Source organism: Chamaea fasciata, unplaced genomic scaffold (genome assembly GCF_029207755.1).
Source record: "Chamaea fasciata isolate MVZ Bird 193981 ecotype frontalis unplaced genomic scaffold, bChaFas1.0.hap1 SCAF_6, whole genome shotgun sequence".
Lineage (NCBI taxonomy): Eukaryota > Metazoa > Chordata > Aves > Passeriformes > Sylviidae > Chamaea > Chamaea fasciata.
The window spans coordinates 72419290-72445262 of record NW_027094091.1 but is presented as its reverse complement, the minus strand read 5'-3'; the positions used below and the strand labels follow the sequence as shown (position 1 = coordinate 72445262).

The 25973-nt window shown below is 40.2% G+C and overlaps 1 protein-coding gene across 4 annotated transcripts in view; it reads left to right on the top strand.

Annotated features, from left to right (window-relative positions):
• The window catches only part of SEC24D (SEC24 homolog D, COPII coat complex component), a 41940-nt gene that overhangs the window by 2847 nt on the left and 13120 nt on the right, over positions 1–25973 (top strand). For 3 of the 4 annotated variants that reach the window (XM_066184864.1, XM_066184863.1, XM_066184866.1), the window contains exons 2-10: positions 347–541; positions 1424–1550; positions 2924–3072; positions 4396–4668; positions 5409–5530; positions 8189–8300; positions 9599–9726; positions 23130–23268; positions 24432–24547. In XM_066184864.1, coding sequence (XP_066040961.1) covers positions 403–541; positions 1424–1550; positions 2924–3072; positions 4396–4668; positions 5409–5530; positions 8189–8300; positions 9599–9726; positions 23130–23268; positions 24432–24547 — 1305 coding nt within the window. In that variant the 5' untranslated portion in view covers positions 347–402. Of the gene's footprint in view, positions 1–13; positions 542–1423; positions 1551–2923; positions 3073–4395; positions 4669–5408; positions 5531–8188; positions 8301–9598; positions 9727–23129; positions 23269–24431; positions 24548–25973 lie in introns of those variants that run through there. The other variant, XM_066184865.1, reaches the window with a different exon arrangement.

The following is a 25973-nucleotide window of genomic DNA, read 5'->3' as shown; positions in this document are numbered from 1 at the left end:
GTTTGGGGAGCAGGATTCTCAGTGTGTTTTCCACATGTAATTGAAGTCAAGGCTCTCCCAGTAAAAAGAATAGTTTGGGACTTTCTTTTGAGAGTTTTTTCCATCTGCGCATCCATTGCTTACAGTTCTCTTCATGGGCGTGGGAGAGGTGAATCCCATTAAAATGCAGCATGTGATAATGCTGAGGAAACTAAACTATCAAGCAAAACCAATATTTGCCCCTGACTTCAGGTCATTTTTGCCTTCAAATGTGTCTTTTATCTTTTTTAGGGGGAATACAATTCACAGCCTTTTAAAATGCGCAGAGAGTGATGAATAGTAGCAGGTGTCGTTTTCCTTTTTGCAGATTGCTAAAGACACAATCAGTTTTTGCCGAAGGTTTGGAATGAGAAAATTGCCATCATGAGTCAACAAGGTTATGTTGCAGCTCCTCCATATTCCCAGTCACAGCCAGGAATAGGAGGTTTTGGACCACCCACTTCTTCAATTCGTTATGGACATTATGGGGACCCTAACTCCTCATACTCAGCACCTCAACCAGGTATTATTTTGGCTTTGTTTATTTTCAGAGTCTATTTTTCAATAATGGTGTTTTGCATCTCTTTCTACCTTGTGTGAGTTTTGCACTCATACTGTAACAGGAAACAGAAAAAAAGAGTTCTACCCAGTTTCTCTAAAACTTCTTATTGAAGACAGCAGGAGTTGTATTACTCTAATCACATGCTGAATATTGGCAGAATTCTGATCTAAATGCTTCTGGCAATTGACTTACTAGAACACTTGGGGAAAACACTGGTGTCCATACCAGATCATTTTTTTATGTTAGAGTAATGTAAAGAGAAAATAGTTCAAGAAATACAGTTTGAAAAGCTGTTCATTCAACATTGCTGTTTATATAAATCACAGTTTCTTCATGGTCACTATACTGGATCTGAATTAAGAACCGTTTTCAGCGCAGGAGAGCAGGTTGTACATATGGAAGCTCTTTTTGTTTTAATTTTGACAGGTTTTTAAAGTTTTCATTCTCACCTGTCTGTCTCTGAAATCAAAGGGACTTATTGTTTCTACGTTGAAATATAACTGGGAATTATCACTGCCCCAAACTGGCAATTGCAGTGTCTGTTTGTTCATTGCTTTTTCTTACTGTCCCTCTTGGGTTCTTTGCTGGAAAGTTATGAACTGCTATTTGTTTCCTTTTTACTCTTTCTGAGTTTTTCATATCTGCATTTATAACTGACCAGAAATCTGTGCTTTCCAACAGAACCACTGAGATTGGAAGGGACCTCTGATCTGAGACCTGTGCTTAAGCAGGGTGACCCAAAGCTGTTATTCTTAATGCTAGAGCAGATCTGCACACCTGCATTTCTTGCCCATCTTGTTCTTTCTTAGAGGGTTTTACATAAAAGTGCTTCATCTTTTGCAGGTGTGTCAAAATCAACTGTGCCTTTTGGATCTCCAGCTCCCGTTGGGCCTCCACCACCTGGAGCACAGCAATTGAGCCAGCACAGTTTCCAGAATGGGTCTGGTACACCAGGACAGCAGCCACACAGGTGACTGGAAAGGATCCATACCTGACATCTGTGCTGTTTGACCTTTCTGTGAAGGAGACAGGAAGGGGAAGGGGAGAAAACAGGGACAGGTGAAAGCTGTAGAAAGAAATCTTTGAAAAAAGGTTGCATGAGGGGATGGCCAACACGATATTTGTGTTGCATGTAAAGTGAGTCAATATGTAACTCTTTTATTTAATTCTGTCAAATATTAGTTATTTTCCACATCTCCCAGGAGTGACAAAATTAGTTTGTGTACCCATAGCCCCTTCATTTTAGTGAACTTGACTCCACTTAACAACATTCTTGTAGTTGGTTGAAATCTTATTCTGCTTCTGTGCTTCTTAGTTTTAGTGTAGTTATTTCATGTCAAAATAGGGAAACCTGTTTATTATCCGTGGAAAGGAAGACCCAAAAAGGCTGGTGATCAGTTGTCCAAGATGATGTACTCATGCATAGGGGGAAGTGGTGGTTGTCCTGAAGATGAAAAAACAAGGTGAATTGAGTCAGGTTGACATGACCTAGCAAAATACTGATTCTCTTCTGTAGCGTCTGGTCATTGCCCTGGCAGCTGCACATCTGTTCTTCACCTGATCTTGTTTTTTTTCCAAAATTGCTTAGAGCTGCTATTCTAGGCCAGGAAGTATCCAAATGGAAATTTCAAGTAAAGTGAATTCTACTTCTCTTGAAATAGTTGGGCCCATCCTCAGTTTTACAAGAGGTCACAGGAAAATCTGTGTTGATTGTCTCTGGGGCGTAGCCTGAGATCTTATTTTACCAGACTGAAATAGTCTGGTAAAAAATACCTTTGTAAGCCATGTGTGTGTTACTGCTTTCTTTTCTCTAGTTATTTTTCTTGCATTCATGTTTTCCATATCTGATAATCATGAAGTTTTTCTCTGCCTGCATCCTCTTTATACCTCTACTACACAGAACGCCTCAACAATTTCTCACTTCCTTTTCTTCTCTTTACAGATTTTTCTCCTAATCTTCACCCATCCTTGGTAGGAGATCTTCCTTTATAAGCTTGGAAAGGGGATGGAGTGCTGTGATATGTTCAGATGTTTGTGTTTCTTAGTCTTCAGGCTTACAGTTATTACTGCTCTCACTTTGCCATGGTGTACTCACTGCTCCGTTTCTAACAAGTGTGCAAACAGACATGGACTGCCTGTTTTTACTGAACAAGTGTGCAACCTCCCTGTCCTTCGTGTATTTTAAGACAAGTGTACATTTTCTGAGCAGAATGTGGGCATACTCCATTAGGGTTTTGTCTAATTAATTATTTCAGCACCACCTTGAGGAGGTATGAGGTCTTCAAGAGTTATGATTATTTGATATAATTTTTTTTGCATAACTGCACTGATTTTTTCCTTTAGGTTTCAAGGCCCTCCACCTCCAAGTAACACAGGACCTTCCTATCCTCCCTACAGTCATCAGTCCCAATCAGCCTTACCAAATACTGCACCTGCTTCTTCTACAGCACAACTTGCTGACCAGCTCAACAGCATGCAGATAAACAGCTATGGTAAATGGGTTATCTGATTGACTTTTTCCTCAGTTAAAGCATTAGGACTATGATAATTAGAAACTTACTGAACTTCTGTATAAACAGAAAATGACACCTTCGATCACCATCATTGGCTTAAGTTCTCAGAATTTTTCCATCTTAAATCAGTAGTATTGGGTTAATTGTAAATTGATGTTTGACAAACCTCCTGTTAAATTTGGGTATCCCATCAGTCATTTCTCAAATTACTTAGTGAACATGTCAGGATCTGCCAAAGCATGAGCAGTAATATTCAAACAGGGTTTAATTTTTCTCGGCTTTTTACAGTTTCTCCTATTACAAGACTATTTTGTTTTTTTTGTTGAAACATACGTGGGGTTTAATGTTAATTTATCTGCATTTATTTTGATGTCACACCACCTCAAACCTAGGCCATGAAGATGTGATCGTGTGATGCGTCCATGTAAATTACTTCTAGCCACGAAAGCTGATACGTATTTAAATTATGCAGAATATATTATATAAAGAATTTAAAAACAATTATGTAAAATACAGTGTTCTCATGTGCTGGGAGGTTTGTATTTTGCATGCAGTGACACTTTTTCAGTTAACATATGTGATGTGTTTCAGTGTTTGTATACAAACAAGTTACTTCTTTCTCTTCAAGCCTTATATTGATTATTCTTGTAGCTCTCTTTATAATTACTTTGTCTTTGGGGGAAAATCTGACCAAAAAATGTAGGTTTTGTAAAGTAATAAGTGTTTACAGATTTTAAGTCTCAAAAAATCTCTATGTCCGGGGTCCTTTTAATTCTAATTGGAATCTGGATCTTATAAACAATAGACAATTCCTTGCCAGTGTGTACAAAATAATTCCCATGTTTCATCTTTTAGTATGAAGTGTATTTATTTACCATCAAACCTGTTATGGTGAAATACAAATAGCAGACTAATAAAAACATACCACATAAGAGAAATGGATTATTGAGCAAAAAAAATGTTGTTTCACATTCTAAAGTGAAGTCGTGTTTTCAAAGTAGAGTCATCTGTGTGTGTTCTAGTGAAGAAGTGTCAAACTCTGGCTTCTCTTGCTCTTTGCCCATCTACCCCAGCTGTAGGGTTTTACTGCAAGTAGAGCCAAAAGAAATAAAGTGACTGAATCAGGTGAGACTGAGACCATGACTTCTCACGTGATCAGACACAGAGTCCCTTAAGGCAGCCTGGTCAGTATGGGATCCAGAATAGCCTCTGTGCTGTTGTAATGTACTGAGCAGAACCAGAGCAGCTTTGGCACAGGTTTGGTTATCATTTCTCACTCACCAGACATCATTTCTCACTCAGGTCCTGGCACTATTCCGAGCTCTTGCATGTCTCCTGGGCATCCAGCAGCTTTCCAGGGCCCACGACTGCTGCCCCCAAGCCAGCAGCAGATGGGTTTGCCTCCTGCCCCACAGCTGCCTCCTCCACCAGCAAATAGTGTTAATGGCCTTTGTGCTCAGCCAGCATTGCCTCCTGGGGCCAGGCAGGGTGGAATCCCTGGACCTGTCCCTCCAAATCCTAACTTGCAGCACCTTCCGGGACAGCCTCCAGGGCCTGGATATCATCCTCAGCAAGGTAGGGAAAGGATGTTTGTTATGTGATTGGAAACAAAGTGTGCAGGCACAATCACTGGTGGAACTGTGTCCATTCATGGCTGAATCTTCAGCTGACTGGGAAAGGTGAAATAGAAACTCCCTTTCTGTAGAAGGGAAGTACACTTGAGACAGGCTCTGCTTCTGCTCACAAGTTTAGCACTCTGTTGAGACCATAACTAGAAAAAGGAGATTAATTTGGATCAGAAACAGAATTAGTGATTAGTAATTGGTGAAGGAACAGCATACCATGGGAAGACGTTTTTCTTAGACTCTTGTAAAGGTATAGACTGCTTTCTGTCTTGTAGTGCTGTCATAAGCAGCTTTCAAAAATGCATTACTATGGCAATAATGCATTGTAACTGAATACGAAAAGCCAGCTAATGATATCAGTTTGCATTGACTGATGTTAGTGGAGAGATTCTCACTGAGATAATGGCCTGGCACGAGTAGCTGTGGTAATCTCTACTACTGTCCTACTTGACATTAACCTGAAAACTTTGGAGCCAAAGTTGTCACATCTGGTGGTGTTCTTACTTTTTAAAATCACAAACTAAAGCCTAACTGAGCCACAGAAATCCATTTCTTTTACTTGCTGAAAACGCAGGGGAAGGAGGAGTTGCACTTCGCTGAGTAAGAATTAATTGCATGGCAGAAATTGATGCTAAGCGTTGATAATGGAACTTAAATACTTTAAATGAATGGTCATCTGTAACTCTGCAGCAAACTATGGTCCTCAGATGGCAGCATCTCAACTGTCCTATCCTGGTGCTTTCCCTGGAGGTCCAGCACAGCTCTCAGGCCCACCGCAGAAGAAGCTTGATCCTGACTCTATTCCAAGCCCAGTAAGTAACGTGGCTCTAGTGTTTTATAGATGTGTAACTTTCTGCTGCATTGAAGATAAAGGAATGACAATGCCTACATTGTGTTTGTTTAGATGAGGTTTTTCATAACATACATTGGCACTTACATGGCTTGGTTCTCAACATCTATTCTATTCTAGTTCTTGCAGTTTCTAATTAATGCAGTTTTGTACTCTGTGCTGTCAGTTTTGGATCAATTAGAGCATGAAATTAATTTGAGTACTGAACATGGCACACTCATGCATGAGTATATCCCAAATACTTTATAGGAAATACTTCACTGGGAATTCTCAACTCTCTAGGATTTTTAATGAGACAGTGAGCAGTCCTGAAGAACTACTGTGTTCACTGCAGCTTATCACCTTTCCTTTTCATTCTGAGAGTTTGAAGGCTTGAACTCAGTAACAGATACCAGAAGTAGCATTTGTACACAATACAGGTACATGAACTCTGGAAGTGCAGCCCTGGCAACATGGAGAAGTCACACGCTCAGAAGCCACTTTGCCTTTTGATTTCAAGAGTTTCTCCGGCAATCAGAGAAGTTTTTGCCCCAGCCATCCTTCTAGTTGCTGCAGCCTTGTAAGGATTTCAGTAGTCTGGAATATGCCTGATCCTTAAGTTTCATGTAGGCTGAAGAGGCTTAGCTGTTGAACATCAGCGTGGTGGGACAGTGTCTTTTCTTAGGATGGTGCTAAAACAAAGTTATGGTTGCATCCATCTTTCTGAAATGAAATAGTCTAATTGGGATGCAAAGAAAGGGCTAGTCAGGTGCAGGCAGCCCTTAACTTCTTTACTGGAAACAGCTGATGGAAATAAAAAGCAATAGTGTGCTAAACTCATGGAGAAAATGTTCTGGTGCTCACACTTAGGGTAGTTCTGGCAATCATCTGGACAGGTCAAAAGGTCCTCAGAGAGTCAGAATTCTTGGGGCAGCTTCAACCTAGAACTTTTCTACTTTAAAAAAATGTTTTCACCAACACACAGCAGGCTAGTCTGGGTGAAGGAATCTTACCGTTCTTGCTGAGGCAGGTTTGCTGTACAGGAAAAACATTTTTGCGGAAGTGTCACACGGTCTAGCATGAAACTGTCTTGCTTCTTTCAATTGGGGTGTTTTTGTCCTTCTAGAAAAGATGTTTTTAACCTAGTGACGAATTTGATGCAAACCCCCCTGTAACTTTGGAAAAACACTTGTTGATAATCCCTTAGGGGTTAATGTAACAACTGCAGTTGCCTTGTTAAAGGCAATTTTTAACTAAAAAGCATTGTGTAAAAAAACGCCCAAATCAAGTGTCTATATAAATGACAAATGCCCTTAAGTCAGTCATTCCTAGTATTTCAGTGTAATGCTTTTTACATTTGAGGGATAAAATGATCTTGTCTAATTTTAAATGAAATGGCAGGAGGAGAAGGAGGTCTGGCATGAAAACATGGGCTGATGTCTTGTTTCAATTATGCACACAGCATAAACAGCCTTGACTCCAACAGCCATGTTAAAATAGGCTAAAAGGCTTGTTTAAGCCTTACAGAGAGGATCGGAACCATTGTTTAAAAGAAACATGATCTGGGTCAATGTCTGTAAAGGAGAAAAAGCTAATTGAGAATGAGGAATAATTATGACCATGTGCATTTCTGTTGTTATATTTACATTATATAATTATAGTAGTGTTGCCAGATAAATTTTACTTCTTATCTGTAGCCATTGCTGATTTATATTTCTTTTACATATGTTAGAGGTTGATATGTACCCTTACAACATCTATGAAAACTTGCATCTGGACTTTGTCAACAATTATTTCCAAGAACTATGATATATTTAGGTCAGTTAGAATGCCATGACACACTGATCCTTTGCAGAGCTAAGTCTCAGAGTGGTTTGCTTTCTTCAGCTAGTGGACCTTTTTAGAGCAAAACCTTTTTCGTTTTAATGCAAGAGTTAGCTATAAGTATACAAGCCAAGGAGGCAGGGAAAAGTAATTAAGCAGAAGATCTAACAAGCTCTCTGTGGAACGTCTTGTATATTTAAATTGCAGTACAAAACACTTTATTGATGAAAAAGAAGTTACAGGCCCCAGACTATTTTCACTGTTTTAGGAAATACCTCTTGGACATGGATCAGTAGAGTCCATGCAACTAATTTAAGTTTTTCTTCTCTGTTTGCTTTCCAACAGAGGCTTCTGAAGTTCCCTAGCTATTATTAGAAGTTCATGTACAGTGTAAAGACACAATTCCATGAAGTAGCAGCAGCAGTGGCAAAGCCAGTTTCAGAAATTCCCTGTCTCATTCCTCTTGCCTCCCACAGCTTTTTTGGCTGCACTCTAAACCAGGTTGCTGAGGGAAGAGGAGGAATGATGTGATTTCTGGTGTGGAACAAAGTACAACTTTATGTAACTTTGATTATGTCCTGAAAAGTGTCAGACTTCAGCCTGAGTGAGGGACCATGCAGAAGTAGCTGAGAGCAGTGCATGGACAGGAATTTGGGCAGCAAAGTCAGCTGTGTGAACGTTTAGTTGCATTATATTGTAAATTGTAATAAACTAGGCTTCAGCCAGAGTCTTATTTAGTGTAGATCTTTGCCTGTTCATGAGTGTAGCTGAATGCATGACTTACCTTCCCATACTGTTCTTGCTTCTTGTTCATCAGATTCAAGTAATTGAGAACGATAAGGCTGCCAGGGGAGGGCAGGTCTATGCCACAAACACAAGAGGACAGGTTCCTCCCCTCGTCACCACCAACTGTGTGATCCAGGACCAAGGTAACTGTCCTTGTCATTGCTTTGGGAGTCTTTCTAGGGGAAATCTAATATCATTAAATAAAACAAAGACTAAATCCTCAAATTTCTCATCTGAAAATGATGGTATTTGCTGTAAATTGGACATGACATTGCAAACTTCCTTTGAACAGAAAAAATGGGTGGAGGAGGAGGAGGAGGGAAGTGGGAGTTGAATTCTTACACTTTGGCTTAACACCTCTACCCTTCCTGGCCTTTCAAAAAATATGAATAGTCGAGACAACTTTCCTTTTTAACTTAAAATTTTTGAAGATGTTACATTTCAAGTTGAAAATCCTTTTTGGATTATTCTGGAAATTTAAAAGGTGGACACTAGAAGAAGCAGTAAGACTAGACTAGCACTGTTACCTTTTAAGATATGAACTTGTATTCAAGTGATAGGGGCAGTGTGCAAGCTGTCTGGTTGTTGTGTGCTGGCCAAAGGGAAAAACTATCTGCCTTTGCTCCGGCCTGGAGCCTGGAAGTACAATCTTCCACATGCTGCTCTTGACAGCAGGCTCAATACTTTAATACAGGTTAAACTGATGGTGTTATTCAGCCCAGCAGTAATTTATCAACGCTGAGATAAACTATAAAATGTACTAACACACCAAGATTTTTTGGCATTATCTGAGAATGTGATAACACTGTTCTGATGATCCAAGAAATTCCTTTCAAGAAACTGAGCAGAGCTGTTGGTTACCAAGGGAGCATTGGGAAGCTGATTCCTGAACTCCTTTCAGTGTTCTTGTCTTCAGCACTCAGCAATTTCTCTTTGAGGGACCTGAGCTGAGTGTCCTGTTGGAAGTGTGCTGGTGACTTCTGCACCCTGTATTTTGCAATGTAGGTGAGCATGGTGATGTTAAGAAGACACAGTCTGAATCAGGGCTAGCTCATTAGGGCAGTCTTAATGGTAGGGATCAGTCTGCCTCATTCCTTTATGTACACTGTGTGTTCACATGTCCACTGGGATGTCATCCATATTTTCTTCTAAGATCCTAGATACGGGATGTTTCTACTGAGATTCTTCTTGCAAGTAATTGTTGGCTTATTCTTGTTATGTTTAAATCTCTGTTTTAAACTCAGGAAGAAATGATTTGACCAGTGGTAGGGGCAGTGGGCCGGGATATAAAGAGGAAAGATGGGCAGAAGCCTGCATGGGAGGGAGAGCAAGCATGTATTTAATGCAGCACATGCCCTTTGTGTCGTTGTGGTTTGGCTGGGCTGGGCTGGCTGGGCAGGGTCCCTGTGGCAGCCTTTGACTGTGCCCCGTTGTGTTTCAGGCCACGCCAGCCCCCGGTACCTGCGCTGCACCACCTACTGCTTCCCCGTGACTTCAGACATGGCCCGGCAGGCCCGCATCCCCCTGGCAGCTGTCATCCAGCCCTTTGCTGCTGTGCCACCAAACGAGGTAGGGCCTGCTCAGGGGCACTCCTCTGCCCTGCTGCCTCCAAATCACTACACACTTGTTCTTCTCTCATTGGGCTGGCAGGAAGGGTGTTTTATCTCAGGCTAGGAACTGGGACAACCGTAAAGAGGTGGCAGAAGGTTGAGGTGTGCTTGGGTCGTGGTGTAACTATAAAGGACAAAAGTTTGCGTTTGGAAAAGGTACAGGAGTGATGACTCCCCTGGATTCCTGCTGTTTCCCCAGCTGCCTCTAGTTTATGCCAGCTTTGTCAGTTGCTTACCCTGCTGGAACTCCGTAGTTTTAGTCAAAGGTATTAAAAGAGGGTGACCCCAAACTGTATGTTTAATTTTAAGATGTGGAGAGTTAGATTTGAAGGAAGACATTTTTCCATTGAGGTCTTTACAAAATAATTTAATTTCACAACAGACCAAGAAGATAATTGGCTTTTCTACTTGGATGAGCTGAGTCATAGGAGACAAACATAACCATTTTTAGCACGCATTTGAAGGCACTAATCTTTTCTCACATAACCATCTCTAATGACTCTCCATTTTCAAAACATACCCCTAGTTCTTCTGCAGATTTTTTCTGCAGTATTCTCTAGTCTTAAAACCATTCCCCAGGTTTCCTGGCACCCCTGGAGGATTCTATCAGTGGCAGGGATAAATCCATTTTTCAAGTGTAGCATTTAGCTACATCATCTGTGGGATTATCTTGCTTGGTCTTCATCTGCTGTGTCCTCCATTGCTTCTAAATTCTTCGGCTTCTAAATTCTACAAGGTCTGCAGAATGCATTTCCTTTTCATGTCCCACACTGATTAACTCCAGAGTGCTGTGTCATGGGAAAAAAGCAGGGATTTCATCAAAGTTGTAGTATGTGATTGTGTTTTCAGAAACTCCTCATAAACTGCCTGCACAGGAAAGCCTAATTAAAATTGCCAAGACATTCAATGCTTGGTTTTGCAGTCTGATTTTTCTTTAACTTTGTTTTATTGCTTATAAAATCTTAGTAGTTTTTTTTTTTTTTTAAATATATGTTGGAAAAAAGCAGATGTTGCTTTTTATCAGGATGGATAAATTCCAATCCAGCAGACCTCTGTAGTTTAAATTGAGAGTATTGTTTTAGCAGGGTAGATTGTAGTTATCTTTTCTATCGTCCACAGGGAAATAGAATGTATTACTGATGGCTCTGCAGATAGGAAGCCTCACCATTTGTCTGCTGGACAGCAACTTCGGGTTTCATTCCAGTTCTTGAGGGAAATGTGCACATTTGGCTTGTTGCCCCCCATACATTTTCTCCCAGATGAAGCTCCTGCAGTTGCTTCTCCACCCCTTCACTTTATTAGCCAGCCTTTGCTCTTTACCACCCTTGATCCCAGTTGCTGTGCCCTGGTGGCACTCAGAAAATCCACTTTAATGTCGGCTCTTTGTTTGTGCATCTTTCACTCAAGAGTCTGCCTCTAGTCCTTCATGTTTCCCACACATGGCTTCCTTGTCTCCTGCATTGTGCTTGGACAGGGTGATCAATGAGTTGCTAAAATCTAAATCTCTTCTTCATACATAAATTTGCAGTGTGTCCAAACATTTGTGCTCGGCCAAGTTCAGGGGAGTTTTCCTGGGCTTGGCAAGAAGATGTGCTCGGTGACCCACCCGTTGTGAAGTGTTAGTGCTCTCGAGCTGTTGGAAGGGTCAGTGGGGCTCATTAATCTGTAAAGAGCAGTGTGTTTTTCCCTAGCCTCTCTTTTGGAGGAGCCTGAAAAATGTCTCTCAAAATTGGCAAAAGCCCAGTGTGGAAAATTTTAGTCAGAACAATTATAGCTTGGTAAAACTGTAAGAACTAAGGAGATAGTGTTAGAGTGGGAAGAATTGGGCAGTCTTAGCTGAGGCACTTTTTCCATGGCTTGCCTGTGCCCTTTGTCTTCACTACTGCTGCCAAAGTAAGATCTTACTCTTAAGATATCCTAATAAACATGGTCCTCCATATGGGATTTATAACTACTTTAGTTTTGAAAAGCCACTTAATTTGAAAGAACTGGGCTTTTTATAGGGGTAAAATACATTCAGGGGCTTATTCGTGTTTCGAACTTCCTAGCATGGTGTGTTCTGCCTGAAACTGGTGACTACAAGGCAGAGAAAGTTCTCTGTTTCAGAATAACCACCCTGTTGTAGAGATAGTGCCTTTTTACAGTGTCTGCAGGTGATGTTCATCACGTGCTATTGGGTTACAAGGTCAAAGTCTGTCTTAATTTCTTTTATTTCCTGATAAACAGCATGTTGTACACAGTAACTGCAGCAAAAATTTAGTTAAGAGAAAAGAGAAATAGCTAAGTGTTCTGGCAGTGGCAGAATTAGGTATGTATATGAAAGGGAGAGCCCAGGTGTACAGACCTTACTCTCTCTCTTAATTGAATGTAGTCACTCTTTGGGTGGATGACTTGTAATGGATTTTTTTTAGAAAATAAACTGTCAATTAACTCATTAACTCAACTGGAAATTGAGTTCTGGGGGTTTGTTTCCTTTGACTAAGGATACAAGAGGAGATGGAGATAAAAGATCCTGGGAGCTTTCAGCTGAAAGGTTTAGATGTAGTGACTTGACAGTATTATTAGACTTTCAGTTGGAAAGTTTTCCAAAGGGGAAAAGGTAATTTGGGATTTCAGAAAGTCTGAAAGGCAGATTTAAGCTCATTAGTCACTGGGTTCTTTTTGGCCAAGTCTACACGGAAGGACTGGTGTTCTGCCTCCAAATGTGAAGTGGGAATATTAACATGCAAAGTGAATTTTAAAAAAAAAATTATTTTAGCTAAGATCTGAGAAAAAAATGTCAGAAACAAAAAAATTGTCAAAAGATTGAACAGGGATGTCCTTTGAAGAGGTGTACATCAGATATCTCCATTTCTAGTAAAGAATAGGATACAAATTATCTCTGTAGGAGAAAATAAGAACAGAAACTGAAATCATAATGTTGGTAGATAAGGATGGTAAATGAAAGGATCTCATGTAAGTCTTTGAATAAGTGAAATGTGTTTCAAGTGAACCCCCAAATAAACAGGGTTTGCCCTGCAGTGAGAAAGAAAAAAATGAAAAATGTAACCTGGTAAAGCTGCACAGTGTTAAAAGCGTTGTAGAGAAGCCCTAATTAAAATTGAGAGGGTAACTGGTCACGCTGAGGAAAAGGTCTCAAATGAGGCTTTACTTCAGAAATGTTAAATTACACATGAGAGCGAATTTAAGGCAGAAGTGGAGACCCCTGGGTAAAGGTAGTTATAGGGTTCTGTTTGATACCCCAAGAACAGGTGAGGTAGCAGCACTTGGCATGCAGGCACTGAGGCTCAGAAGGGCCAGTGAAAGGGGTTGATTCAAAAAAGCCCTCCAGCTGAAAGTTAGAGGGGGAAAATCCATGGAGGGCACACAGTCTTTTAGAGATTGCTACAAAAACCCTGCAGCCAATCTAAGAAATCATAAACTAGTGAATGTTGCCTGTGCAGTATTTATCATTGGAAACAAAGGCTGTGACAATATTCATGCCTTCCCTCCTCTGCCAGTGTCTTAAAAGCACTACAAATTTCACAGTCTTATCTTTCCAAGTCCATATTTATTGTTTCTCAAAAATAACAGTTCATTTTCACTCTCCTGATTTGGATGATCTATGGGAAGTATTTGTTTGTTATAGATCAAGAGTACAGTATCATTGTTTGACAGAACTTATTTTTAGTCCACCAGTGCTTTAGCAACAGTCTGTAAAAATAAACTAGCTCTCACAGTTATCATCCTGGACCAAGCCCTACATGAATTTGTTTTGGAGATGGATGAATGTTTCCAGAGCCTGAATAAACCATGCGATCTTGATTTAGCATTAATACTACTTGCTGTCAAAAGTTACTTAAAAGAGTATTTCATGTTGTAAAATCCAATGTAGACATTTCAAAATAATTATCTCTAGCTTTAGATATTTAAATATCTAAATTGCTGCCTTCTTTACGCCTTAGTAGTTTTGTGTCATTGTTCTCTGCCATGTCCTTTCCTATTTGTTTAAATTTATTGGCTTCTAGAAATATTTATTGGTGGGAATCTAATATTTGGCTTCCATTTTCTCCTCAGTTAATTAACTAGTTAGGAGAATGGAATTGCTTCTCAGAACTGCTGGTGTTCATGAGCTAAAAGCCATTTTACCTCTTCAGAATAGTGAAATTTGATGAGGCCCAGTGTGGCTGAGCTGTTTGGAAAGCCATGATTTTTACAGGGATGATAGTATGGGCTCCTAGATGGAATTGCAAGGTTGGCAGCAGCTAAAAGTGGAGTGAGGTGGATTACTAAAAATGTGATCCAATGTTAGCAGTGTAGTTTTTTGTTTTAGGGAAGTCCTCACGCTCCTCCAATCTACCTTGGGCTCTGTGGCACCTGACTTCTGCTGTCCCTGATTCCCAGCTAGTGAGCAGGGCAGGCAGGCTGTGGCTGTGGTTTAAAGCACATGTTTGGATGGACACACGCATTCACTAGCAGTTCTGTGCTTGTGCAGAACTTTGGTTTGAGGAAAGTGAGGAATGCTTAGTCTGCAAGAGGAAGTTAGTCCAACTAGGAATGCATTAATAAGCTGGCTCTGAAGAACTGAGGTGCTTGCTGATAGCAACTACCCGCTGTAAAAAGCCATCATTTGGGTTTTACCCTTCGATTTCTGTCTTTTATTTGGTTACCTACTCACAGGAGGCTGTTACTGCATAGAGGAGGAGTGCTTGGCTAACTTAAGAGCTTTTAATGAGAGATTCTGTTGACGGATTCTTCCTTCAAAGGGGTTACATTATATCAACTAGGTCATGCTTATCTGCATGGTGGCTGACTGGACAGAAATCAGGACATCTCTCTGTCATGACATCCCTCCACAAGAGCAGAGTTAGACAGAGAAATTGTCCATAATGCTAAAAGATAAAAGTTTTAAGGAAAGTGTTTGAAGAAAAGATGCTGGAGGAGCTGTTGTTGACACTTCTGTCCTGCTGTCTCTATGGATTATTTTGCGTTCTGCTGTCTGGATTGTCCAAGATCCAGCAGGGGATGATTTTGTCAATGTCTTTGGGTTGTTGTGTTTGTTCTAAAGCATGGTGGGAGGAGAAGTCCTGCATATGTGATGTGCCTTAATACACATTGCTGTATATCATGCTGGTGTGAGCCTAAACACACATTTTCCAGGTATTAAAATAAAACCATTTCCAATGCATCCTTGTTGGTGCTCGTTTGGGAGAGAACTGAGACTTCGGGCTCATAGTTTTAAATCTGCTTGGAGCAGGGCAATCTTTGTTAGTCTGTCAAAGCTGTTGCATTTTAATTTTTCCAGCTAACCAGTGGCAGGTTAATGTCTGGGGGTTTTGCTGAGCTCCTCTGGGTGCCAGACTGCCGTTTATGGCTTGGGTAGCCCAGAACTCTGAGGCATCTGCAGGTGCTTCACCCAGAAAGTGTTACACCACTCTGGAGGTCAGTGCCTGAAGGCTTGGTTTCACAGTGCCTAATTTAGAGGTGCATAAACCCTGTATTAGATGAGGCTTTCTTTATGTAGAATGCCCTGTGCTAGTCTGCACTTGGTAGGAAATCATTTGGAAGTGGATTGCTTCCCAAGACTTCATCATCAAGGAGAAAGTGTTTTGTTAGCCTGTAACTACACTCTGTAACTAGAATGAGCATTCAGAGGCAGGTTTAGCAATGACTCTTTTTTTTTCAGAACTTCTTCTAATTTGAAGCAAATTTTCTCATTTACTTTCTTCTGTCTTTTGGTTTTTAGTGTACATTGAGAAATAGTCCTAAAATGTGCCCTTTAAAATACTTCTTGGTATGCTGGTCCCTGCACCTCTGTTGTTATAGTAAGAATGTAATTCTGATAGAGATGAGGACAGTGACTTGAAAATATGACATTTATATAATTCATATTGTAATTAGAGTTCTTGACTGATTTTATGCAAATTGGAAATTAAGACTAACAAAAAGCCTTTATAAGGATGTAGTAATTCGTTTCTGGCAAGTCAGAGACTGTGACTGTGCTTCAGAATTGTAATAGCAGAAGAAAAATGTAATTAAGCAACAGTGCATATGAAAGGCAAATAAAAAGTATTAGTTATATCCATTTAATTAACTGGCCAATAGTACTGATAATTTGTTTTGCCAACTAAAATGACATTCAAGTTAAAATTCACTTGGACTATTGATCTATTCCTTGAAAACTTCAGAGAGTCAGAACACACTGGTACTGAGTAAGTTCCAGAGGAAAGGTTTGTATTTTGCTTTTTAAACTGGAGCTCTTCTTGCATGTTTTATTTTTCTATGCATATTACACAATGTTGTATTTTGGATGCCACCATGTAAAGTGTGTTATTACACGAAGTTGTGTGCTTGCATAGTAGAGGCACAGATGATCTCCTCAGTAGAGAAGCTCTGTGTCCTTCATAGGATTGCTTTCCTCATGTCATGGTTTAACCCCAGGCAGTTCACTCCCCCACCAGTGGGATCAGGGAGAGAATGGGAAGGGTAAAAGCTGGAAAACTCATGCCTTGAGACTAAGATTAATAGGGAAAGCAAAAGCCACACATGCCAGCAAATCAAATCAAGGAGTTAGTTCATACTTCCCATGGGCAGCCAGGTGTTCAGCTATCCCCAGGAGAGCAGGGCCCCATCACAGTAATGGTGCCTTGGGAAGACAAACACCATGATTCCAAGTGTCCCCATTGCTCCTTGGTTCCCCCCATTTTATTTCCTGTCCGTGAGGCCTTAGGTCTGGGATATCCCTGTGGTCACTTGGGGTCAGCTCTCCCGGCTGTGTCTTCCCAGGCTCCTCACAGTGTGGCAATGTGGAATGCAGGAAAGGCCTTGGCCCTGGTGAGCCCTGCTGAGCAAGGACAGAAACATCTCTGTGTTACCATCCTTGTGTTTAGCACATATCCAAAACACAGCCCCATTCCAGGCACTGTGAGGAAAAGTAACTGTACCCCAGCCCAAAGCAGCACACTGCCATAACTCAGTTCCACACAGGTGTGACACTCAGCTGTGCTAATAAAAGAGAGGAGAGTGGTTGCAAGTCACATACAAATGTTAATGTTTGAAGGCTCGGGAGTCTGCTTGAAGCATCCCAGCTATTGTAGTAGCAAAAGTATTCGTGAAAGAGAGGCTTAGAGTGAGACCATTCTGACCTAATGTGGTATTTGTGAAGTAGCAGTTAGTTTTACTATTGACCTTCAAAGCAACCATCCTAGAAAGGACTTGACCTTTTTATAAAGGGCATAAAACTGATCCCAAATGTCCTTGCTACAGAGGGGAAGTTGTTCAGTGCTGCATTTTGTTCACATAGCAAAAATTCTCCTTGTACTTTCTAAGTTGTCCTGTGGCAATTGGCTTGCTCTAGTTGGCCTGGGAATGCAGCATGATGCTTTAACTATGCCCAGTTCTTACTGATTTCAGTGTAAATAAATTAATTAACCTTAGAAGTACGTTCGCTAATAAATATTGTCCAGGAAAGGCTGCACATAAGCAGAACTATTGTTTCCATCTCTAATTAAAGTACTCCTAAACATTTCTATGCTTTTTTTCCTAATTAAAGTTTCTTTCTTTAATATATTTGGCAGTGCAAAAGTAGGAACCAGACAGTTGCTGTTGTGAAAGTTCTCAGGAATGCAAACATGAGTAGTCAGTTTAAAAAGTCAAAGTAATGCCTTCTAACAAAGGAGAAACAGCTCTGGTTTTGAGAAGGAAGGAAACCTTTCATTCATTAGATTTTCATGCCTGATCTCAGGTCAGGAATTGCTTTTCTCTCATATACTGATAAAGTACATTGTGTATATGGACACACATCTGTCTATCCACCTATATATGTGTGTGTGTGTGTGTATAAAAAGGAAAAATTCCCAACATCTAATTGGTCCCTAGGGTTGCTGATAGCCCAGCAGGCCAAAATGGATCTGAAATCCAATGTGGGGTTTTGGTTTTGTTGTTGCTGTGAAGGTGTGAATAACATTGATAATGTTCTGGCACAGAATTTCATGTAGGAGAGTGTTGCTTCAGAGGTCACTATGGATTCATGTATAAGCTGAAATAGTTATTCTCTAAACCTGGAGCTGCATGTTCCATGAGCACGTTGCTTTTTTGTTGGAGTGTTGCTTTATTGCCTGTCCCAGGGATATAGAAATGGTCACGGCTTTGTTTGCATTAAATGGTCTTGGATTTTTAGAACAGAATTAATGTGCCAAGTAACCCATTATCTTTGTATTTTACAGGTTGTGCCTGTGTTTTAAACTGTGTGTTGGGTTTATCATTTATTTAGCTATCTTAAAGAAAATGATGAGATAAATCATACAGCACCATACAGTAAGAGACTGGGCCTGTCCAGAAATCAGTATTTCGTGCCCAAATTCAGTCTGACATTTTGAAGATCCTCTAGAACTCTCCTGCAGTGATTTGCAGAAAAACAGAAATCATACCTGAATGAGGCGTCTTTAAGAGTTCTGTTTGGTTTTGTAAAATAAGCCAGACACAGATCATATCACTGAAAATCCAATTTGAATTTTAATGTGAAAATCTTATGACCAGTAAAGCTAATCCCTTGTAATTACTACTTGCCATTTCTGTAGAGAAGCTTTTTGAACCTTGCCTGTCTTACTTTTCAGTGGTTTTACAGCTAGTGTAACAGTCTTGCTTAAGAGTCTCAGACAAGGACTGCAGTGCTGGGCCACCAGTGATGCTCCTAAGGTGGGAAATTGGGCTGTGGGTTGGTACAGCCCTGAAGCTCAGCCCTGGCATGTGATGTAACGTGCTTATCACCCTCAGGGGTGCTGACGGCAGGAACAGTGCTGTCCTAGGGCAGTGTGGTCTGGCCCCTGTTCTTCCCTTGGTTTTGTGCCCCTGCAGCAGCTCCCACTCCTGCTGGGCTGAGGCAGGTCTGGCTGAGAGCTGATGGGTTTCAAGTGCTAACATTGTGGAAGAGTGTTATGCAGCACCATTTCTTGATTAGCCAATTTCATGCTCCTGCTTCTATCATCAGTTAATCCTGGCTGCTGGCCCTGCCTGGAGATACAGCCTGTCCCTGCATCCAGAGAGCAGCCAGCACTGCAAAGCTGAGAGGTGCTGCAGAGCATTGCCCTGTTAACCCTTGGGACTCCCACCAGCAGAACTTGGGGTGCCTCTCTCAGGCATGTGTAGTGAACTTTTTACCTTTTTTTTCCTCTCCTTCTGACCCCCATATAATAGAGAAGTTTTAAAAAAGTAAGCTAACTAATATTGGTATTTTTTTACATCAACACTTTGTCATTATTACATGTGTATTCCCCCCATCCTCAAACTTTTATGAATCCATCCTCACATGTTTAATAGACTATAGTCTGTATTTACACTCTTCACGCTGCCAACTCTGTTCAGTTAATTGCAATATTCCCCTTAAAAAGGGAATGCTGAGTAAGGATTTCAGGGATAGGCTGAGGCATGATCCACAGAAGCTGATAAATAGTTTTCTGTTGTTTGTCCTACACACTGGATCATATCCCACGTGCAGTGTCCACTCGAAATTCAGCTACCATGCCATGATGTGTTTTGCAGTGCTGTGTATGCAGGGGAATGTGCAGCCTGGGCGTGGAGGGGCTCTGAGCAAGGAGGTTGGAACATGCTTTTGGCATTTTTATGTGGTCTGTGAAAACCAGACTAGAGCCAGGAGACCCTGCATCATGTGGGTGATGCTTTAGCCTTGCTGCAGTCTTGCAAACAAACAAAGAAACCAGTGGAAAAGGAGTGTGGTACGGAAAATAGTTGAACCTGCTGTGAACCTTGCAGAGGAGATAGTCCAAATTGGCCTGAGTCATCAGCTGAGGATGAGCATGTTCAACATCTGAAAACCAAGAATAGGCAAAATATCTCCTGCCTTCTGAGGGAATGGCGTCTGATAAAAGACAGTGGGAACATCACAAAGGGAAATGCTTTCTTGACGTTTTAATGTGACTCAGTAAAGCAACTCAGAACCAAGGGATTATTTGTAGACTGGTTAATCTTTCTCAAAAGCAATCTATGATGATAGAATAAAAGACAACAAGCCCCTTCAACAGTGCTAGGAAACAGAGACACTTTGGTTCATGACCTAGTTTTTTTCCAAAAACATGAGTGTTACATTTCAGAATTCTCTTTGATTATCCAGTGGAGTTTTTTGTCATCTTTTTAGTGTACTAATTAAACATAACATTTTCCTGGGGCAGCAGTGCCACGCTTGGACAAAGCCTTCCCCTTTGTTCATTAGAAAGTTACAGTGTGTAGCATACCTTGAAATTCTCATAGGAATATTTTAGTGATTTATTTAGATTTGCATCAATGTAACTGTCAGTAACAACTCTAGAAGCCCTGCTTACACTGTAAGGCTGTGATAGAGACACTCATCTGTTTATTTTGTTGTCTGAGAAATGGCTCATTTTCTTCAGTATCTGTATGTGCCTCCCTTGTTCTGCAGAGGAACTCGCTTAGGATTTTTCTCTTTACATTGCTTTCCCAGAGATGTGCCATGATGATCTGGAGCTTTAGCACAGTCCTTACTCCTACACTTACAATTTGCAGCTGTGGTGCAGATCCTGCAATATGAATATGGTGATAGCTTGCAGGCATCACCCTCAGGAGTGTGTCAGGACTTCATTTTTATAGCAAGCAATAGAAATTCAGCTTTCTCAGACTTTAAAGTACAGGTTACAGTCCCTTTGGAAACTTTTATGGATGTGTTTTATCTTGGAGCTGTGCCACCAATGTCTGTCTGTTGCTTTGTGGTATTTTTCTGACTCCTGAGAGATAGCCTTGCTGAAATATTTCCAAAATAAAACTCCTCTTATTGCAGCTGTATTTGGGGTTAAGTTATGGTTTATCAGATCAACTCTCAGGGCTTGCACTTCACTGGGGCCTCAGGGTTCCAGAGAAATTAAACTTTGTGCAGGTCCTTTGCAGCATTTTCCATCTCCCACCCAACCTTCCTTTACTTTAACCTAAAAGGTTGTGCCTCCCAGCAAAAACTGATTCTTTCTGAGACAAGAAAGAAAATGCTGATACTTTGTAGGTGGAAAGGCAAAAGAAACAGGAGTATTGTATTTACTTAAAAAAACCACCAACAGCAAAACCCCCAAGATTAAAGAACTTTGTTTTAATTTTACCCCATTCCCCTGCTGCTATGAGAGTTTGCCACTGATTTAGATGGGAGCATAAAGAGATCTCTCTGCTTTTCCTTCTGGTGTACAGTGACATCTAAAGAGAGTGGAGCACACCTAACAAGACTTTCCCTTTAGTATCACTTTTTTTTTTTAACCGTTCTGCTTTTATGTATCCTTAATTTAAACTCAGCACTTTTTGCATGTACAGTGTTACTTACCTTTGTACATTCCCACAGAAATCTGCTTTTTTTAAAAAAAACTTGTATTACCCTGGCAGAAATCAGAAGTTACTTTGATGTTTGGATGTGCATTTGCAGTTTACTCACAGAAACAGAAATTCCTTTCTCTTGAGGGAGTGGTGGGATGTCTGGTTTTACAGTGCAGTGCACTGAAAGATTGCAACTTTTTGGAAATGAAGTTTCTTTCACAACTCTGTTGTTCTCATCAAGAAGTGGATTTTGGATGCTTTTGGTCTGAGTTCTTTTGCAGTTATCACGCAGACAGCTTTTTCATTAAATGTTTTAATTATTGATGTAATGTTCTGAAGTGTTAAAGAAAACACTAAGATGTTAAATCCATTTATTTTTGAAAAATTCCAATTAATAAATTGATAAGGAGAAAGGGCTGCTTTAGATTTTTTCTTTGTTAGACAAACTCCTTAATTTTGTCACATACATTTTTAGTTAACTTTTTTTTTCTCTTAAATTTTTTGTCTTCAAGAAGGTAATGTATTACATGTTGTAAGAATGAAGATACTTGGGCTCTGAACTTCATGGCATTTATTTTTTAATTGTTCTTGTTTATGCCTATTACGTAAAAGTCTTAATTTTGATATATCAAATTGTGAATATTTTGGGGAGTAATTTTCTTGGATATTAAATATTTAAGTGTATCAAACAAAGGTTGAAAGTTACTGAGTCAATGTGTATAAATCCATCAGGAGTTGGTTTAGTCTTGGTTTTTTTCCCCTACCAGGTCAGATCTTATGATAATATTAGCTACAAACCAGATCCAGGTCTCATTAAACTAATACAGCAGAATGATAATCAGAAAATTGCCAAGTAATGAACAAAATCCAGAACTTTTAAACCTTATTAAGCCATTGTGGCTGATGAGCAAGTTTCGTGGCCAAGGCTTTCATGTCTGAAAAATGACCCTGGTATTTGCCAGCTGGCTTTATTGGTTAATTTGGGTTAAACTCAATTTGCCTAGAGGAAAGAATTCAAAATAAAAGGATATCTCAGTTGAGCAAGAGGGAGCACTTAAAACCCTTGTAGTAAAAATCTACTTGTATGTAGAAAATCCTTGGCAAAATGCATCTTGAAGTAGCAGTAAAAGATGAAGTGTATAATAGATGAAATACACCCATTCCTTAAGACGAGACAGAATAACCATTAAAAGAAAAAAAAAAAAGAAAAAAAAAAAGAAGAATGTGCTAGTGTGTGATGTGTTAGCATTGAAAGGCATTGTCAGCATTTTCATTCTTGTAGGGATCTGCTGTGACCAAACTCTGGACATTTCTTAGTAATTACCTTTTGAGATTTTTAGCTGGGGATGAAGGGAGCAAGAAAAAAAAATTTAAAAATTAGTGTTTCACAAATAATTGAGTAAACTTCCATTTCTGTGGTGGTTTCACGTATGACTTTTCTAACTCTTAGAATAATCACAGGAATCTTTCAATAGCTGCAGTTTTTATGGAAAGAGGCATCTGGAAAATGTCTTCCCTTAGCTGTGGGTTTTGGCAGGGGCTGTAAGCATGGTCAGTGTAATTAAACTGACAAGTGCTTGAGGTACTGTACTTGTTTGCTGTATGCACTTCCCTTCAATAAATATTAGTATTTCTCCTAAATCTCCTCCTCTAGCTGGTGACCCTGACATCGTTTAAACTGGAGTTTAGCATGTAACAAGGCAGCTCAGGAGGCAGCATTTAGGACATAATATTAAGGGCCTTCTCAACAAATACCCTTTTGCAAGTGACATGCAGCAGTAGATTTCTTCAGGAAAAGCTCCATCTGACAGAGAAGCCCAAAGACCTGACTCCAGCAGATTTTTCTTAGTGAGCTGTATCAGAATACAGCCCGTGAACTTGTGAATTCAGCCCCTGAGGGGATCTCTGGGGCTCAACACTTTTTGTGTGAGTGCTGAACAATAAATGATCTCTTAATCAGGTGGTATCTAACGAGTTAAATCTGAATTGACTCTTTGTAGCTCTCCTTGATTTCATGTTTACATGGCTCTCTCTCTCTCTCTCTCTCCCTCTCTGTAGACACCTCTTTATCTTGTGAACCATGGGGAGACTGGCCCCATCCGGTGCAACCGCTGCAAAGCTTACATGTGTCCCTTCATGCAGTTCATTGAAGGGGGCAGGAGGTACCAGTGTGGATTTTGTAACTGTATAAATGATGGTAAGTGATGTTTCTCTAATCTGGGATCCATGGCAATTCCCTAAGACTAAAAAGAAACCGTACCCCTAAAATTATTTTCTTCACTTGCTGATTTAGTGAAGAATAGTTTAGGGAGATACAGTCACTAGGCTTATTTCACAAATAAAAAAATCAGTTCCCAAGAATAGTAGAGGGAAACATTTGTTCAGTACAGTTTAAAAAAAAATATGAAAAACAATGCTGACTCATGAAGTCCAGTCTGCTATGATCAAAACTTTATTTTAAAAATTTTATGACAACATAGGATACAGAACTGTGTGTGTTGTTAATGGAATGCAATTTTTGTGCTGAAAGAAAATATTAATTTCTTTAAGAAATGCAAATTTACTGCAAGAAGCAAACATTTAGACCCATGTTAGCTTCATCCTGTGCATGACTATGGGTACAATGGTTAAATAAGCTATTAGTCTTGCTGTGACAAGTGTTGGTTTTCACAGAAGATACCATGCCATATTTGTTCAAGTGTGCTGCATGTGACTCATAACTGTTCTTGTGCTCTTGGCGAAATCCCAAATCTTTGCCAGAACTAGCCTTTCTAGACATTTGTATCAAGCTGGATTTCCTCAGCTGGATCACAGGGGTATGGTGCTTTCCCAAATACAGTCATCTTTTCAACTCTGAAACGTGAGCCTTGTCAGAGTCGCTCCAACTGCTTTGCTGCCTGGAGCTCTAATGTTTGTGCAGGCGTAGCAGATAATAAATTTCATCGTTTGTTAACAATTTAAACTCTCATAAAGGGAAATTTAGATGCACTGGGAACACTTTAAGAAAGACATTTAAGTTGCAGTATCATTTTAAATCATGCTGCTGTTACTACAGTGTCTTAGTCAGAAAGCATTTAAAGTAAAATCATTGATAAGGACTAAAAAAGGCTAAGAAACTAGGTTGATATTCCCCTCACTCACACACACGTGCACTTTTACAGGCAAAAATGTGAAAAATAAGCATTCTGAATATATATTCATTGAGGAACCATAAGACTGGCGCTGTGTAAATTGTTAGTGCAAACTCACTTGATTTCTTACTGTTTTGGAGTACATCACACCTGCTGAAAGAATTTGTTGTATTGTTCCTCTCTTTCCCCAGTTATAAATGTTCTTTCCTGTTCTTATGTTGGCTTGTAGTCCCCCCATTCTTCTTTCAACACCTGGACCACATGGGCCGACGGATAGACCACTACGAGAGGCCTGAGCTGTCCCTGGGGTCTTATGAGTACGTGGCGACTTTGGATTACTGCCGAGTGAGTACTGCCAGTGTGCAAACCAACCTACAGTGCTACAAACAGGCTAAACAAACAAGCTCCTCAGAGCAAATGCACTTGTGAGCTGCACATCAGTTTCCAGGAACATTCTAGGATAGGTGTGGAAATACAAGGTTTTGTTCTTTGTGCTGCAGAACATGATAAAAGCAAGTATAACAAGCAGTGCAGCAAAATCACGAATCACCAGTCTTTAAGTGAGATGTGTTTGGTCCTACCCAGCACGTTGCACTGTTCAGGGAATATCTTTGAAATTCTGGTCCTTTGTTGCATTTTAGATGCATGTCTTTTACTTATTTTGAAGACCCACACCTCACTGCCTTTCTAATACCCTAAACCTTAGCAAAGGAATTTGACCTTGTAATCTTGTAACCTTTGACCTTGTAATCTCTTTCTGGCAAGAGTCTTCTTAGTATTCTGACCAATAAGTTACAGTGGAATTGGTTCTCTCTCCTAATATCAACTCACTGAAGAATTCAATCGAGAGCCCACTCATGTTACTCTAAATATTTGTAGTTGGTTTAATTACAGAACTCTATTTGATACTTCTGAAAGCGTAAATTACTTAATCTTTTCGAATTTCGGCTCATTTTACAAAACTGCAAGTGTGACTTCATCTGATCGCAGCACGGACCTGGTTTTCTATTCTTGCTGGAATCAGGCTGAATTTTCTTCCTGTGAGTGGAGCTGAGGCCATGATAAGGTTAGAAAAGGCAACCGGGTCCTACAAAATCTTGAAGCAGCTACCAGTATCTTCTTCAGACAGTCAAATTATTGCTGGTATGAAGAAAACGAAAAGGTTCGGTTCTGTTTGCTCACTAGAGAGCACTGCTCCAAAATCCAGTGAGATCTCTGAGGTGAGCTATAAGATTTGACTGAAAGCTGGGTTAAAGCCCAAAGCAGGAGAGAATTGTGGTGAGATGTTGCAGAAATACAGTGTAGGAAACTCAGTGTACATCCAGTGAAGCTCCATCAAATCCTGAAGCCCCAACTTCTGCCAAGTAACTTAAATCAGGGAGTTGACAAGTGATCCAGTCTGGTCTGCCTGCTTGCTTCACAGATGCATTCGCAGACTTACTACAGTGTTACAAAGAAGAAATCTCTTACAAAATAGCACTCTTCTCTGGAAATGCTAAGTCATTAAACATAGCATTATTTTGTAATTTACTTTTCATTTGGCTCCAAGTTGCAGAGGTTCCCTTCTTTTATAAATCCATTTCAAGACCAGAACTGAGAAGTCATTTCCTTTTGTGCTTATCAAATGACAAGGATGAACAGCTACAAAAAATGTTAACAAATCCCAGCTGGTTTGTGTTATTGCACTCCTGCTAAGCGGATGTGGTGAGAGCACAAGTCCTCCTTTTTGCCATGTATTTGTCAGAACTTAGGCAGAGATTGTTTCTAAATG